The sequence below is a fragment of the Pteropus medius genome, unplaced genomic scaffold (genome assembly GCF_902729225.1).
Source record: "Pteropus medius unplaced genomic scaffold, Ma_sr-lr_union100, whole genome shotgun sequence".
NCBI classification, from domain to species: domain Eukaryota; kingdom Metazoa; phylum Chordata; class Mammalia; order Chiroptera; family Pteropodidae; genus Pteropus; species Pteropus medius.
Genome location: NW_024351729.1, coordinates 10746121 through 10764116, shown reverse-complemented (window position 1 = coordinate 10764116; position 17996 = coordinate 10746121). Strand labels below are relative to the sequence as shown.

General features: G+C 31.7%; 1 protein-coding gene across 1 annotated transcript in view; it reads right to left on the bottom strand.

Annotated features, from left to right (window-relative positions):
- BMPR2 (bone morphogenetic protein receptor type 2) overlaps positions 1–17996 on the bottom strand; it is a 145392-nt gene that overhangs the window by 59703 nt on the left and 67693 nt on the right. The window contains exons 2-3 of the mRNA XM_039844471.1: positions 13712–13882; positions 12459–12629 (exon numbers count right to left, since the gene is read on the bottom strand). Coding sequence (XP_039700405.1) covers positions 12459–12629; positions 13712–13882 — 342 coding nt within the window. The remainder of the gene's footprint in view (positions 1–12458; positions 12630–13711; positions 13883–17996) is intronic.

The window sequence follows — 17996 nt, the reverse complement described above, 5'->3', positions numbered from 1 at the left end:
AATACTATTTACCCACAAAAAGGAATGGATTATTACTAATATGTGCTATAACATGGATGACTTTGAAAATATTATGCTAAGTGAAAAAAGACACAAAAGACCACGTATTCTATAATTTGATTTATAAAAAATGTCCAAAATAGGCAAGTCCATAGAGACAGTAAGTAGTTTAGTGATCACTAGAAACTGGGCATAGGAGGGTAATAGAGAGTGTCTGCTAATGGGCTTAGAGTTTCTCTCCAGTGGTAATGAAAATGTTCTGGAGTTAAATAGTGGTAATGGTTGTACAATACTGTGAATATACTAAAAACATTGATTTTTACATATTAAATACATAAACTAAAAGGATGATATGTGAACTATATCAATAAAGCTGTTGTTTTTCTAAAGGACAGAGAACCAGCTTAAAAGAGCTCTTCTAGCCAAATTTAGAGTTATTTTAGCATTAAAATAAAATGCCACAAGTCTATAATAATAAAAAGAAAATATTTTTTTCTTTTTTAACACAAGAATGTCAGTTATTAGAAAGACTGACAGAATTAGAAAATCACCATTTTATAACCCCTAATATAGTGACAAGTTTAGGAAAGGATTATTAATGCCTGCTAAAGCCATTAAGTAAAAAAGTTGCTGAATCACAAAATTATTTGCAGGGTTTCAGAGTACCTACCCACAGCTTACTTACTAATTACAAAAGGAAAATGTGCCTTTCCAACAAAGAGTGGCCACCTTAACTGATACTGTCTCTTGATGTGATACAATAGGAAGTATGCAATATCCCCCAAGAAGTATTCTTGCCAAAAATGTTTAACTCAAATGAAATGAACCATCTAAACCTAACTTCCAATTTCAAAATTTCAAGGGATTAAAATACAGTAATAAAAAATTACACAAACCCAGAATGTAGGGACAACTGGCCTAGACTTTCTAGAAGTCAATTTCGTGGATAATGAAAAGGTAGGAGAAAGAGAGACTATATTGGATTAATAGAAACTAAAGAGACAAAACAATCAAATGATATATATAACAGCCTTGACTGGATTCTGTTTAGGAAAAAAGTCATACAAGTCATTGTGGGAAACTCTTGAGCTCGGAATGGATATTTGCTGATATTATGCTGATATTATGGAATTACTATTAATTTTCTTGGATTTGAGAAAGGTATGCATCTTGTATTTCAAGAGGTTTATGTGGTATTTGCAGCTTACTTTCAAATAGTTCAACAACAAAAACGACAAAATAGAGGATCTCTCTATCCACTCACCTACCCATCCATCCATCCACCCATCCATCCATCCATCCATCTATAAAGAAAGGAGGTAAGGAGAATAGACTTTGGGTGGTAAGCACACAATAGAGTATAAAGATGTTGTATTATAAAGCTAGACACCTGAAATTTATATAATATTATTAGCCAATGTTACCCCAATAAGTTTAAGTTTTTTTAAAAAAAAATTTTTAAAGAAGAGGTGGAAGAGAAGGCAAATTTGGAAAATGTTAATTATTGAATCTACATGGAACTATAAGGTATTAATTGTAAGTCTAAATCTTTCGCCATATACAAAAATTTTCATATGAATAAGCAAAAATAAAAAAGGAATTGTTATCACTGCTGTCAAAAAACTAGAAGTGAAAATAATAATTGAAATGGGGAGGAGGAATAAAAGCTACCCAAAGTCAAAACACAGTACCACTTTTTATTGCCTGAACCATCTCAAATGTTGTGTTTAGAGGTCTTAATACATAACTATAAATATTTAACTATCCAGTAACGTCACCAATAGGTTCTTTGACTTTAAGCGAAATGATGTATAACGAAACCAATTTTACCATAGGCTAATTGATATAAACAAGAGTTAAGTTCCTACTTAATATCATTATCAACATTATAGCATCTCCTCATATTATAACGAAACTACAATAAAAGACATCATTTGAGCACCTGCTGTATATGTATTATCTATTGTTAAACAACAAATTACCTTAAAAGTTAATGACTTGAAACAATACACATTTATTATCTCAGTTTCTATGTTTCAGGAATCTAGGATCTTTCACAAAGCTGCAATCAAAGTTTAGGCCAGTGCCATACTTATCTCAAGGTTTAAATACAGAAGTAATCTTAGAAGCTCACACAGTAGTTGTAAGATTCAGGTCCTTGAAGGTTGTTGAAACTGTGGGTTTCAGTTCCTTGCTGGCTGTTGGCAGGAGGCAAACCTCAGGTCTTTGCCTCTTCATCAGAGCAAGCACACAAGAGCCAGAGAGAGGATACCAGCAAGATGAAGGTCATGGTCTTTTTAAAACCTAATTACGAGAGCGATATCTTATCACTTTTGTCATATTCTATTTGTTAAAATCAAATCACTAAGTCCTGCCCACATCCAGGGAGATGAGATTATACAGAGGTGTGAATAGCAGGAGATGAGAATCACTAGAAGCCATGTAAGAAGCTGCCTACCACAATACACATATATTTTATTCTCAGTATCTATTGTACTTTTGTTCTGTAAAGTTATTGCAAACACTAAAATTGCAAATACTGAACCACTCCTCCTATAGGAAATATGGAGTTAGGTTCCTGTGAGCCTCTAGTCAAGACATTTTCATCAACCCATCAATACATAACCTTTTTTATATGCGCTTCGGTTTAAAGACATCTTATTTACTATAATGCATAGTGTTAATGCATTAACATTGAACTCAGGGCCAATAACACTTTAAATCATACCTGAAAGAAGCGTACCTAACACATGCACTATCTCTGTAAGGTACATCACAGCCTTCTTGCACTTAGGAACAACAGACAGCACTTCAGCAGTAGAGACCCATTTAAAACCAAAAATCACCAACAAAAATTAAAAAAAAAAAAATGTGGCACTAAATAGACTGTGAAGAGGACACTTCTTTATAGTATGAGAGCTGAAACAAGCATGGCCTTGATCAACCTTAGCTGGGAACACACATGTCAGATAACTCAAGTTTTTTGTTATTCTGTGCATGTCTGTAAATGACTGAGAGAGCACCTCAAATATTGATATTGGGGTTACAAATAAATTTTAACAAGTAATGAAAGTCATAAACATGGAATCTGGAAATAATAAAAATCAGCTATATTTTATTTATTGTAAAAACCTTGAAAAGTATACACTTGAGATGCCAAGACTATAAAAATAATTTAAGGAGGATATGGGACACTGTTAGGGTCCAAATAGCCATCTGATTGGCGTAACTGAAGAAAATCAAGATATTGAACAGCTATTTGAAGAAATGATGAAAAACTTCCCTAATCTGGTGAAGGAAATAGACATAAAACCCCAGGAAGCTCAGAGAATTCCAAAAATCAGGAATCCAAAGAGGCCCACACCAAGACACATCACAATTAAAATGCCAAAGGTTAAATACAAAGAAAGAATATTAAAAGCACCAAGAGAAAAATAAATTACAAATAAGGGAAAATCTATAAGACTGGCAGCTGATTTCTCAAAAGAAACTATGCAGGACAGAAGGGCTTGGCTAAAAATATTCTATAGGATGAAGACCCAGAATCTACAACCAAGAATAATTTACCCAGCAAAGCTATCATTTAGAGTTGAAGGACAGATAAAGAGCTTCACAGACAAAAATAAGCTAACGGAATTTATCACCACCAAGCCAGTATTACAGGAAATGTTGGAGGGACTTCTTTAAGAAGAAAAAACGTGTATCAAAAACAGGAATAAAGAATGGTAACAACTACATTCCTATCAATAAGTACCTTAAATGGAAAAGAATTAAGTGCTCCAACCAAAAGATAGAGTGGCTGAAAGGATAAGAAATAAGACCCCTACATATGAAAAGGAAGGGGATGGAAAAAGATATTGCTTTGATGGACCTAGAAGGTATTTAAGTAAGACAGAGAAAGATAAACACCTATATGATTTCCCTTATATACAGAATCTAAGGAATAAAAAGAACAAACTAATCAAAAATAGACTCACAAATATAGTGGACAATTTAGTGTCGGAGAGAGGGGAGTGGGATTTGGGGAGCTTGGATAATGGGGTGAAGGGTTAAAGAAGTACAAATTAGTAGCTGATGGACGGTCATGGGGATGGGGAGCACAGCAAAGGGAATGCAGTTAGCATTAATACGTTGGCTAGGTGGAGGGTCAGGGGAGGGAAGGTGCAATTGGTGGGATCGTATTATGAACTCTATAGACGTCTAACCATTGTACTGTATACTTGAAACTAAAGAATAAAAAAAGTAATATAAATTTTAAAAACAGCAACATGAAGAGAGATTACTTTCTTAAGAAAATAGGGGCAAAGCAGGTAGGTATGGGATGGGATGGACATTCAACAGGGCAGAGCTAACAAGACTTTAGAATGAAAACTGTCTGACCAACACCATGCGAGATAAAGACATTTGCTGCCAGATATTGAAATCAGAATTTCTAGTCTTAACAGCATGGCATAAATTAGAATGTGATTTCTTAAACCTAGCCCTGGATGCAATTCAATCTTCGTAACATGTGTAAACAGAATCTTGTTACTACTGCATTAAAGCATCAGTATTTTCTAAAGGATACATATTTCTCTATTTCTCTTGTGCCACTCCTCCTCCTCTAATTTTTTTATAATTATAAAACAGAACAACAAATTTGTTTGCCTCTTGCTAAAATGTTTCATGAAGTACTAAGCAAAGACTTTTAGCCACCCTTATGTCCCATTTTCTGTCTATTCAATCATTTTAATGCTATTACAGAAGCAGTAAAAACTGAAAAATCACTATAATTTCACAATAGCTATAAACCTAACTGTGGCCTTATGCCAGTGTCAACTTCTTTGAATGTAGGTTTTCTTTTCTAGCTTCGTGCGAGATAAAGACATTTGCTGCCAGATACTGAAATCAGAATTTCTAGTCTTAACAGCATGGCATAAATTAGAATGTGATTTCTTAAACCTAGCTCTGGATGCAATTCAATCTTTGTTTCTCATTAACTTGATCCAATCACCAACTTAATGAATAATGTAAATAAAAGTATTCTTGCATTATGACGTTCATACAAGAACCTCCAACAGTAAATACAATGAATTAGGTTTATTTAATTTTTTAAAAAATGACGAAATTTCACCTACGTTTTACTAATTTAATCCTGGAATTATTATAAGGTGAGACTGTACTTCAGCAAAACACAGATATTCACTTATGGTCATGTGGTTAGTCTGTCATCTTCTCCCTGACATTAAAGATCCACTGTGATCGTATACTTTAGTTTCTATCACTAAGTACTTCATGGTCTTCAGCTGCAACTGAGAGTAAAAATAGTCCAAAATTTTTCTGAGGAAAGAGAGCTATATCTTGTTATTCTCAGTTATCCATACATTCCTTCACTGCTGCCGTGTCTGCAGTAAGAAAGTAAGTTAATGTGGTTGTGAAAATTGTGTAAATGTATATTGATGAGAAAGATGTAATTCCAATAACAACAACAAATAATTTGACATCAAGAAGTGAACTGTTTGGTTAAAAACAATCTAAAAGAAATAAGTAGGAATAGCAGAGAACATTAAGTACCCTCTGTTGTTCCCTATAGCGTAACCTCACTATGTCGTCTTTAAAAAAGCCATAACCTACTCATTCATCATTTTCTTTACCAGTATGAAAATATACTACAGTTATACTTTTCAAGTAAGCGTCTTTGAAAATGAGATCATGTAATAGCATCTACTTAGTAAAAGTTTTCTCTATTTCTGCATTACTTTAAAAATTAAAATCTAATGCTTTATTTTTTGGGAAGTGAAAGAACAGGAATGATTATGGCTTTATTGGATTTTTACTATAATTAATCTAAAAATAAGAGAGTTAACAATGTTTTTGTTTTTGTCTGCTCTTCTTATCCCATGAACTATTTTGCTGCATTTGTGCTTTTACCTGAAAGTAGCAACCATCTTTCAATAAACACCTTGTCCATTAATGAATGAATCCATTAAATTCATTTTTTGCTATATTAAAAAAAGAAACAAATCTTATTCCTTTCAAACATTTGACAATACAGTCATGTACTGCATAATGATGCTTCAGTCAACAATGGACCAAATATACAGTGGTGGTCCCACAAGATTATAATGAAGCTAAAAAATTCCTATCACCTAATGACATCTTAGCTGTTGAAACATTGTAGTGCAACGTGACTCGTCTTTGTGGTATGCTGGTGTAAACAAACCTACTGTGCTGCCAGTCATATAAATGTATAGCACATACAATTATGTACAGTATATAATACTTGATAAACAACTATGTTACTGGTTTATGTATTTACTATACCATACTTTTTTTAAAAAAAATTATGCATTTATTTATTTTGGAGTGACATTAGTTAACAAAATCCAGTAAGTTTCAGATGTACAATTTAACAGTAAAGCATATATATATATGTCTATATATATGTACATATGTGTATATATATACGTATATATATATCACACTGTATGTTCTCTCACATATATATATATTGCACTGTATGTTCTCCTCCCATAGTTAGATTTCTTTCTGTCACCATATATGTGACTCCTTTTATCCCATCTACCTCCTTTCTCCTCCCTCCCCTGCTACTCTTTGGTAATCATTAGTCTATTGTCCATGTCCATGAGTCTCTGTTTGTCCTGTTCATTTGTTGCTTTTAGGTTTATATTCCACATATAAGTGATATCATGTGGTTTTCAACTTTTTCTGTCTGGCTTATTTTGCTTAGCATGATTATCTCGAGGTCCATCCATATTTAATCGTTGTTTTAGAGTGCACTTTTTCTACTTAAAAAGTTTTCTGTAAAAAAGTATGCTATGTTATGCTGGCAGTATACAGCTCCTACTTATATGTGTCTCTTGATTGCTCATTTCTCTCGTGCTTGATTTAATCTTGTGTTGTTTTATAAATTTAGTGTAGCCTCAGTATACAGTGTTTCTAAAATCTATAGTAGTGTACAGTAGTCCTAGCCTTCAAATTCACTCACCACTGACTCACCCAGAGCAAATCCCAGTTCTGCAGGCTGCATTCACGTTAAGTGCCCTATATAGGTATACTATTTCTTATCTTTTATACCGTATTTTTACTGTACCTTTTCAATGTTTAGATACTCATTATGTTATAATAGCCTATAATATTCAGTACAGTAACATGCTGTACAGATTTGTAGCCTAGGAGCAACAGGCTATACCATATAGTCTAGGTATTTAGTAGGCCATACCATCTAGGTTTGTGTAAGTACTCTCTACAATGTTTACACAATGACAAGATCACCTAATGATGCATTCCTCAGAACGTATCGCCATCATTAAGTGGTACATTTCAGAATTTACACATTAGCACATATCCCTTTTTCAAATTATTCATTCAACGAACATTTCCTATACTCCCACTATGTGACTGACACTGCACTAGTCACTGTGGAGACAAAGGGGCATTAAAAATAAGTCCCTATCACCAAAGACTTTACAGTCTAGAGGAAACAAAAAGACAATTGCAAAATATGTAGAAATTTAAGTATGACGTCTACAATTTATTTGCAAAAGGTTCAGGAAAAAATAGTGATTAAATGAAGCACAAGATATACATATAACATAGAGAGGGAGAATAATAAGGTAAATATAGTAAAATGTTAAAAAGTGGTAAATCTGGGTAAAGGGTACACAAAGTTTTTATAAGTTTGAAATAATTTTTAAAAATTTTTGTTGGGGGCCCAAAATATTTACACTTGACATTTACTGTTTACCAATACAATAATAGGCAAAAAGTTAAAAGGAAGATAAGCCGTAAGTTAAATCTGTTAGAAAAAAACAACCACCTAAATGACTATTCCTTTTGAGCAGAATAGTTACTCATTAGGACAGAAGAGTTCATTTTTTACTGAACTACCTAAATATTAAGGAGACATCTTCAAAGAGTATATAGATGAGACAGCACTTTGAAAGTATAAAACACTATGCAAATGCAAGGCTTTATTTACCAGCTATCAGGAAATCATTATTAATGTGAGGTATGGAAATAATGTTTCAGTGAACACTCTTTTCAGAGAATGAGTAATAAACATTTAACATCTTTATTAAGGTACAGTTTACACAATATAAAATGAGCACTGAACTTTTATTGAAAGATATTAAGGGTGATTCCTTAAGAGAAGCCAAGTTCAAAAAATTTCTTTAGATCTTACAATGCATATTAAATTACTATTTAAAATGTAGCTCCTGTCAACTCTATCAACAGAAACTGACAAGGAAGTGATGAAATGTCTGTATTTCAGACTATTTTAAATTATTTTTCTCAAAGCTGGTTAGCTTCATTATTGAAAAATAATATTACAAATGGACAATAAATAGAAGAAAATTCAAAATAGAGAACAAAAAACATGTGAACCTCACTAATAAAAACAATGCAAATCACTTTTCAAGATGATCTCAGCAAACTTTTATTTTAATAATACTAGGGCTGATAAAGATAGGAAATATGTACCCTAGCACATTATTGTATACAACAGGGAACAGTATCTTACAGAGAATGGTATACAACAGGGAATGGTATATAACAGGGAATGTGAACTCTTTTAACCACTGGAACAGCAATTTGATAATGTATGAGAAACCTTATTACTCTTACTATTGGATATAGAAATTAAAATTCTGGGAATTAGAATTTAATATAATGCTATATATACAAAGATTTTCCTTGCAATAAAAATCTAGAAACAGCCCAAATGTCCAAAACCAGGTGTATGGATAAGGAAAATATTTAGTTGATGAAATATTATACAATTATTCAAACTGATGGCTCTGAAACACATGCAATAACCTGGAACATACATATCATATTATTTTTAAACACAAAAGCAAGATCTAATATGTATTTATATCAGTCTTACAACTATACAAAAATTAAAAAGACTAGGAAAAACATTCAAAATATTAACAATGGTTGTATATGGGTATAGAGATTATTAAAGATTTTTGTCCTCTACATTTATACAAGTAACACACAAATACATTTTTTACTATAAGAATAATATGTAATCTTCTCTGTCAACAGTCACCCCACACTATCCCTTATCTATCTTTGATAAGTTTGTACCATGTTTCTAGTAATTTTTAAACACATGTAAATAATTTTATTTGACAAATATTTATGTTAAATATTTAATAAATGGTATTTTTATAATTAAAAATTTTAGAGGAAAAAAGCACCATCATCAAATTTCTACTGATATACTTTTATATGACCATGAATTAAAAGTTCTTCCTCTTAATTTTATATTTTAATAATTTCTTTAAACTTTGAACACTTAAAACTATATTTATTTTGGTCAAGCACCTAGCATTTACAGACTAAATGCTTGACATTCCATATAATAGTGGTTCTTTTTCCTGAGATTAATGCAAAAGCCAACATTCATCTTACTTGTTCTGTGTGAAAATTTACTTAATTTTGTTCTATTGAAAACCAAAATACACAATTGGATTAATGCTCTGAAATTAGAGCACTTCACTTAAAACACTTTCCCTTTTTGTTGCGATAACATGACTGATCCTCAGTAGGCAATACTCTTGCTTTTGGTTCAAAAGATTATAGTAGACCAAGAGCTAAGTAACAATATGAAATGTGTCTGTAAAGATCTTTGAGGAGAACTTATGCATAAATTCCCTTCTCCTCTTTCATCTAGATAGATGTACAAGTGAAAATTTGAGATCTTGTTTTGTTTGTTTGTGAAAAATAAATATAGCCAATTTAGTGTAATTTCCTCATAAAAGTTAATAACCTTGATAGAAACTACAAGAAAACACTTCCTATTGCTTTCAGTTTAGTGTTCAACCAACAAATCAAATGAAATAATTCAAAACCAAAGTATGAACTGATAAAAGCTGTTGACAGAATTCTTAAGCAGTGCTTCATTCAATAAAATATTTTTTAAAAATTTTTTGAACTTTTTATTTGGAAGTAATGTAAACTTATAGAACAGTAGCAAGAATAAAAACAGTACAAAGAATACCCATATACCTTTACCCAGATTCATTTATTGTTACCATTTAACCCCCATTTGCTTCCTTCCTTTGTCCACACTCACATACACACTTGTGCATATACCCATGCATATAATCTTTTATGAACCATTTCAGAGACAGTTATGTACATATATCATGGCTCTTTATTTCTAAACACTTCTTATAATATTTCCTAAGAATATGGATATTCTCTTATCTAACCACAGTACTGTTATCAGCTTCAGTAAATTGAACATTAAAATAATTCTTTAATCATCTATTTTGTCAATTGGCCTAACAATGTCCTTCAACATTTTTTGCATCCAGTTTTAATCTACATCTTTCCCAGAGTCTCTTTTTCTTGATATTTTTGAAGAATACAAATCCCTTTTATGTACTAGAACTAGAATATTCCTAATTTATGGTTTGTCTCATGTTTCCTCATGATTAGATTCACAGCATGCATTCTTGGCTGAAATTTTGTGTCATTCTCGGGGTATCATGGATGTCTATCTGTCCACCATAAGTAATGTTAACTTTAACCACCTGGGTAAGGTGTTGTCCAATTTCCTCACTTTATAATTACTATTTTTTCTCTTACAATATGTAGAAAACACTTTAGAACAATGCAAATATCTTAGGGCTCCTTATTGAAACTACCCCTAGATTTAGGCTCTTTTGATGATTCTTACCTGATCCAACCCTTACAATGATGGCTGCAGAATGATAATTTTCCAACTGCTGCACTCCAACATTTATCAGTTGGCACTTGGCATTCTACTATAAACAAGTGGTCTCTCTTCTCCCTTCTCTTCTATCAGCACAGAATTCATTTTCCCTCCAATGGTTTAAAATTTATTACTGTATTTACTTAGCATCAAATTGTCCCAAAGTTAGCTAGTAGGAGGTTTGTTCAGGCTGGCTCCTGTGTCCTTAAGACAAGTCTCCATCCTATTTGGGGGCATTTCTTTCCTTACCTTCTTGTGTAACCAGATATTTCAGGCTTACTTTGCACCTACCCTGCTCCAGTCCTCGAATAAATCATTTTTCTAAGGAGGCTAAATTCCTTTGAGTGAGGAGTGGTATTTTGAAACTAAATGAGTATCGCATATGTGCACTGCTCCTGGGATGCTTTTGCTTCTTGCTTTTTTCAACAAAAAGAGCTAGAAATATATGTAGGCATACACACACACATATAAATATATACACATACAAATTTGTACATACACATAGAGATGTATATAATACATATGTATGCATATTTTAAAAGTCATAAATCCATACTCATACCTTGAATTATAATCGATTTGCATAAGATTATCTTGCCTTCCTCCACCCATAACTGTGTTCCTATTCCTTCAATAATAACGCTGGCTCCCACAATATCAACACATATAATCATTTTTTAATCCTATAATACAGCTATAATTGAGAATTGCTTCGTCCACACTACTAAAAATCAAGCCTGCTAAAAAGAGTTCAGAATTTGTTTGCAATTCTCCCCCCATCTCATCCAAAAAAGTATATATAATCAAATTCTGTGTTTATAAAATACTTAGATTAGGTCTTTCATTTTCCTTTAAATATGATAATGATATTTATATAAAATACAGTTGGGCCCATTTATTTCAGTTTGCTTTTAGTTGCGGTTTCACCCCCTTCTTTCCATCCTTATTGATTTAATCTTATTTTCTGTATGTGTATATTATGATTCCAGAAGTCGAAACTACAAAAAGCTATACTCAGAAGACTGTCGCTCCTTCTTGTATCCTTTCCACTCCATTTTCTCTTCATTCCCTCTATCCTCTTAAGGAACAACTTCATTATTTTCTGGTTTATCCTTTCTTGGATTTTTTTTTAAAAGATAAGCTTTCTTACATAAGAAATAGCATACTATATGTTTTTCATTTACCTAACATTATCTCTAGAAATCACTCTATATCAGTTCATGGAGATCTTACTCATTTTTCTTCGTATAGCTGTATAGTTAGTACTCCATTTTATATATATGTACCATAGTATATGTTAACTAATCGCCTGTTCTTGGACATTTAGGTAGTTTACAATATTATCCAGTTACAAATAATACCAGAATGAATAACTCTATGCATATGTATTTTCATATTGTTGGAGGTGCATCTTCAAGATAAAGTCCTACAAATGGAGTGCTAGATGAAAGAGTAAGAACATACATAGCTTTCTTACTATTGTCAAATTCCTCTCCATAGGGGTTGGAAAATCCTATATTTGGATTCACACTCATTTGGTAATATACTAATACTTTGCAAATCCTGATGCACCTCTTTTGGATTTCAGGTGTTGGCTAGATGTAGTCTCACGTTGCTGGAACTCTCCCTCTCACTCCTGCAAACCTGAATGTTCTTACATATTTTTAAATTTTGCAAATCTTTAGAAAATAGAATTACAAGGAATTCTATTACTTTAACTACTTACTGAGTGGTGTTGTATCTGGAGGTGGAAAATTCTCAGTAAAGTTGACATTACACAAGTCTGTGCTACAGCAGCAGAAACGATATGTTCCATTCTGAATGGATGGAGGGGTGGTAGTTACCACACATTCTTCATAGTGACACTCTTGGGGATCTCCAATGTGAGACCAACATCCTGTAAATTGATGCAAACAAGTCAGGAGTCAATACAAAAAGCAAAATTAAAAAGAAAACAACAAACTAAGAAATAATTGCAATCAACGTGAGAGTGCGTACACAGAAGTTATAAAATACTCTTGTAAATCAATAGAAAACACATTTTTTAATTAACAAAAAAATGGCAAAGTACAAACAAGTATTTCATAGGGGGAGAAAAAGCCACCAATAAAATGTTTAACTTCATCATTAATATAAGTATTAAAAGCAAAAGTAAGATTTCATTTTTTCTATACCTATTAAATTGTTCTAGGTTTAAAAAATAATATACCGTAACAAAGACTCATACACTCTCATACACTGCTGGAGGGAATATAAATGTATATAGCATTTCTAGAAAGCCACATGGCAATTTTTACGCAGAGACTTTAAAATATTCATGTTTTATAATATAATATTTCTATTTAAAGGAATCTATTCAAAGAAATAATCAGATAAAACCAAAGACTTATGTTCAAAGATGTTCACTGAAGCATCATATATTATAGTGAAAACCAGAAAACATAACATTCAACAAGAGAGTAATGTGTGAGTAAATCACAATATGTATATACAATGAAATACTGTGCAGAGATTAGAAATGTTTTAAAAATATAATATAAAGACATGGGGAAATGTTTATGATATAATTTAAGATATAAAAAATTAGGTATAAAATTTATTTATATAGTATTATCCTAATTTCAAAAAAAGTACACATGCCTATAAACATAGAGGTACACTGAAAACACACTTGAAAGGTATAAACTAATACAGTAAAAAGTTTTTAAAAGTACAGAATTGTAGATGTTTATTTTTCCTAGTTTATTTTCTAAACTTCATTCAATAAGAATATATTATTAATGTTATAAGAAGTTATTAACATAAGCTATAAACTAATTACCCTTTAAAAATTTAGGGTTTGTGGGTAAATATATACATGAATATATACTTTTAAATTTACTATTTTCCAGGAGAAAGTTTTAATCTACTGCCATGTCTTTTTTAGATAAATTTCAATTGTATGAAACAGTTATTTCAGTTAAGAAAAGTATTACTTGCCTTGTTTTACAAGATTGATATCCCCTTTTGATTTCTCCCATAGGCCATAGCAGGTGCTACCTTTTGAGCATAATATTGTTCCATTTTCATGAGAGATTCGACTCTCCCCTATCCCAAGGTCTTGTTGATATGGATCTTTAAATGCACATAGACGTTCTTGATTTTGAGAAGCTAAAATAAAGAAAATAAAGGAATGACATTAATTTTGATTATCTTTGCAAAACATTATTATGTAAAATCTTAAGAGTTATTTTGAAAGGCACTGTAAATTTCCCCACTAAAACCCTAAAAAGGCTCAGATAAATTAGTAATTTTTGTATTTAGTCAATAACTTTTCTGCTCATTAATTAATTTGTAACCTCCAAACAAGAAGCAAACTTGAAAACTCATTTCCCAAAAGCAATTTCCCTCTTACACAAATTATTCTTACCACTCTTTCTCCTATTAAGTATCTTGGTGTCCAAATAAAGACACCAAATAAAAAATGTCCATGTTCTAAATTATCAAACATCCAAACAAACTAACAAACCTAGAGGGCTGAACAATTTTAGGAAATTCTACAGTACTCTTTTATCATATCTTATAGTCAGTTGTAGAAGGCTAAACACACATCATTAGGCATGGTAAACTTAGGATGAGGACAGTGACTATAAATGAGTATATGATTTCCTTTGGAGGAGATGGAAATGTTCTAAAATTAGACTGTGATAATGGTTGCACAACCATAAATTTACAAAAAAATAACTTTACTTAAAATGAGTGAATTTCATGGTATATAATATAAACAAATCTGTTTTTAAAAACTAAGGCTATTAGTGGGCAAAAAGAAAATGACTTTCTGTTATTAAAAATACCAACAGAATAGCCAGAAGAAGAAATGCTCAACTCAATAATCCCTTACAATATAGGGAAAACCCAATGTACTTTTAATGTCAATAATTCTTCCTCCATATACATAATCTGATTTAACTAATTTCAAGAGAACAGTTGCCACATAATTTATCAACATTGCTGAGAATAATAAAAAAGTAAAAGGTTATCAAAAGCAACAGCTGATCTCTATTTGATTTTTTAAAGTAGACTTTCCTAATGTGTTGACTAGCTAGAATAACAGTCTAATATACTTGGCCAATATATTTATTCCTCATGGACTTCTGATTCATTTCTTTATTTTGGGTGTGTATCTTATTTAGTACACTTCATTCACTAGCACCTTAGCACTGGATATGATTTATTAAAATAAGGTTTCTGAATCTACAAAACTAAGACCAAATTCTGGAGAAGAAATGAAAGAGCCAACAACTGTGTACCCAAGCTTATTTAGACTTATACACCTGTCATATTTATTATAACAGAAAGTGTCTTCAAAGTATCAGGCTATGTAAATAGGGTATTCACAAGCAGGTAAGACAGTTCTACTCTTCAAGCATCTTACATAGTCTGTTTGGACATAGACAGATATTACTTAATTCAATAATCACAGACAATAATTACTGAAAAATAAATGTGACTTGATTTCTACAATTTAAAACCGCTTCAGGCAGTCTTCTAGAAGATATTTACTAATATTGATTAAATGGACAGAAAATAGAGTGTAGCCTATTTATATAAACTGATTCTAGGACATTAGCCTAATTATGAGTCTACTACATTTTTACCATATGTAATCATATATTCAAATTCCTTTAATGATAAACTTAATTATATTTACTAGATTATTTTACACATTTAATATTAGCATTTCTTTAGATTATCCCTAATTTGCAAACTTTACCAAATTATTATAAGGACTAAAATCATATATATTTCTATAGATAAAGTATATATAACACAAAGATTCATACTTAAAAGGTTCACACTATAAACAAAAACACTGTAAAGTAAATTAGAAAAAGCATATCTATCTGTGAGGCATAAGTTCTTTTCCTGGTCCTACCCCCTTTCTTGACTCAGGTTAACTAACAGAATCCACTCTGTTTCCCTTTTTGTCTTGATTGTTAAAAAGGTAAGAATGAACTTATGAACTCAATATCTCTAGTTTTCTACAATCAAGATATCCTAATTATTTTCCCTTCTCTATTTCTGTTATACATTTTGACTAGAATTTAGCAGTGAATAATGAGTTAATGAATAGAGATCTAACTGTACCTGGAAGTATACAGATCATAAATAAATAAGTGCCTCATTTAATTTAAGAATTTTAAAAAAGGGTATATCCTTTTGAAAAACCAGATGCAAAATAAAAATTTTTGCTATTCCTGGATATCCTTTCCAACTGAAAAGTATCTAAAGGCCTGAACGCATGTAAATATTTTAGGGGATAGGTAATTTGATAACTGAAACCTAAAATTCTCCTTAAAAAGACAAAATCAAACAAATCCAACCTCTCTCATGTTTCCCTCTCTCCTCCAGTCCCGCCACAAATAAGCTTAATTGACTATCAAAGCAATAAGGGTACAGGTTGGAGAGAAGTAAATTATATTTTTAATATCCTCAGTCTTCACTAAATAATCTTTTTCTTAAAATACTTTCAGCCTACTTTTTAGGAATTTTATGACAGTGGCATCAGTATATGTCAATTATAATTTGCTATTTTAAAAGTAACTTTCAAATTATAATTCTTATACAATATAAAAGTGTTCTAGCAAGAATTCTAAGTAAACTGCCCAGGTCAAAACAACAAAAAAAAATCCATTTTGCAAAACAGTTTTTATACCTTTTTAAATGCTATCTGTAGAGTCAGTCTCAGCAATATCTCTATATGAAGTTTTGAATTATTAATAAATAATGTAGGAAAAGCAGGAATAAAATAAACAGTAAAATGAGAAACAGTATAGCCTAGAATATTATCACAGATCACATACAGAGAGACCTGATCAAATGATCACATAGGTGCTCTAAATTTGTCAACAGCTAAAGAAATTTTCATCAGTCAAGTATGATCAATTAGCTCTTTTAAGGGACATTCTCAACCAGGTACAGTGATTAGACATGGATTTCAAAAAATTGCTCTCTTCGTTTTAAACAGGTGAAATTTAGTTATAATAAGCACTAAAACAATTGTGATTAACATAACTACATTAAACTAGAAATAATCTCATTCAAACTGCTGACAGAGGCATCTTTATAAAAGACAAAGCTGATCATGCTTATTAAAATCTGTTAGCTCCTTGATGCTCCTAGAATTAAAGTCAAACTCTTCAGTTCACATATAAGACCCGTCAAAATCAAGACCAAAGAGGGCTGCATGATCATTTTTGTGGGCCCTAAGGACTTTCGTTTTCTTGGGCCCCTTTCTCCATAAAAAAATATTGAAAATTATATTTTACGACTGCATTGTATAAAGACAAAATGTTAATATTAGATATTAAAACACTTTCTTCAACTCCAAAATTCATATTTTCTTTCTGATTTTAAAAGAAATTAAAATAATTTCATGGGCCTCCACAATTACTATGAGTTCTAGGCCCTATGCCTTCTTTGCCAAAGTCAGCTTTAGGAACCAATCAACCTTTTGCCATTCATCCCACTCCTCCATTTCAGGTTCCCACCACACTAATACACCAAGGCCTTCTCTGACCTTTACACTTAATGTTCCACTATCCAGAATGCCATTTTTCCTGCTCTTCAGTGAGATCTGCAGACTGTTAAATGATGTGCTCTGCATCCCAAAACCCTTAACTCATCTGTTTTAACATTGTATAGCATCATATTTTATCTGTTTACATGCGCATCTCCCCAACCAAGCCAGAGGTTGACTTCACTTGTTCATACAGCAAGATCGGGTTTATTTAACTCATTTTGTACAACACTAATTCCCAACGATGTTAAGAGAAGACAGTTTTCACATGGATTGTATTCAATATCATATTCCCATTCAAAGATTACAAAATCTAGGTGATAAGCACCTCATCATTCTACCACTCTACAGTAAATGAAGCTATAAAAATAGTATGAATGTAAAGGTAATATTATATCATTTTCCTTCACATATGTAGCCAAATTACTGAGAATAAAGTAATCATTTTCTGTTTACATATGCTTCCTGGATTAATATTTGCTAATCATATGTAGCATTTAATTTCCAGGAACAGATGCGGCGTGTCTGGACTATTCAGCTGTCTTACATTTCTCACTGTATGCTATAACACTATCAAGAAAATAGGGTGTAAATGTATAGCATAGTTTGATTATGTCTGTATCAGTTAACTGTCATTACAGACATAAATCAGCAACAGCATTATACATACACTGAAAAATACTACTTATTTGGTTTTATGAGGGG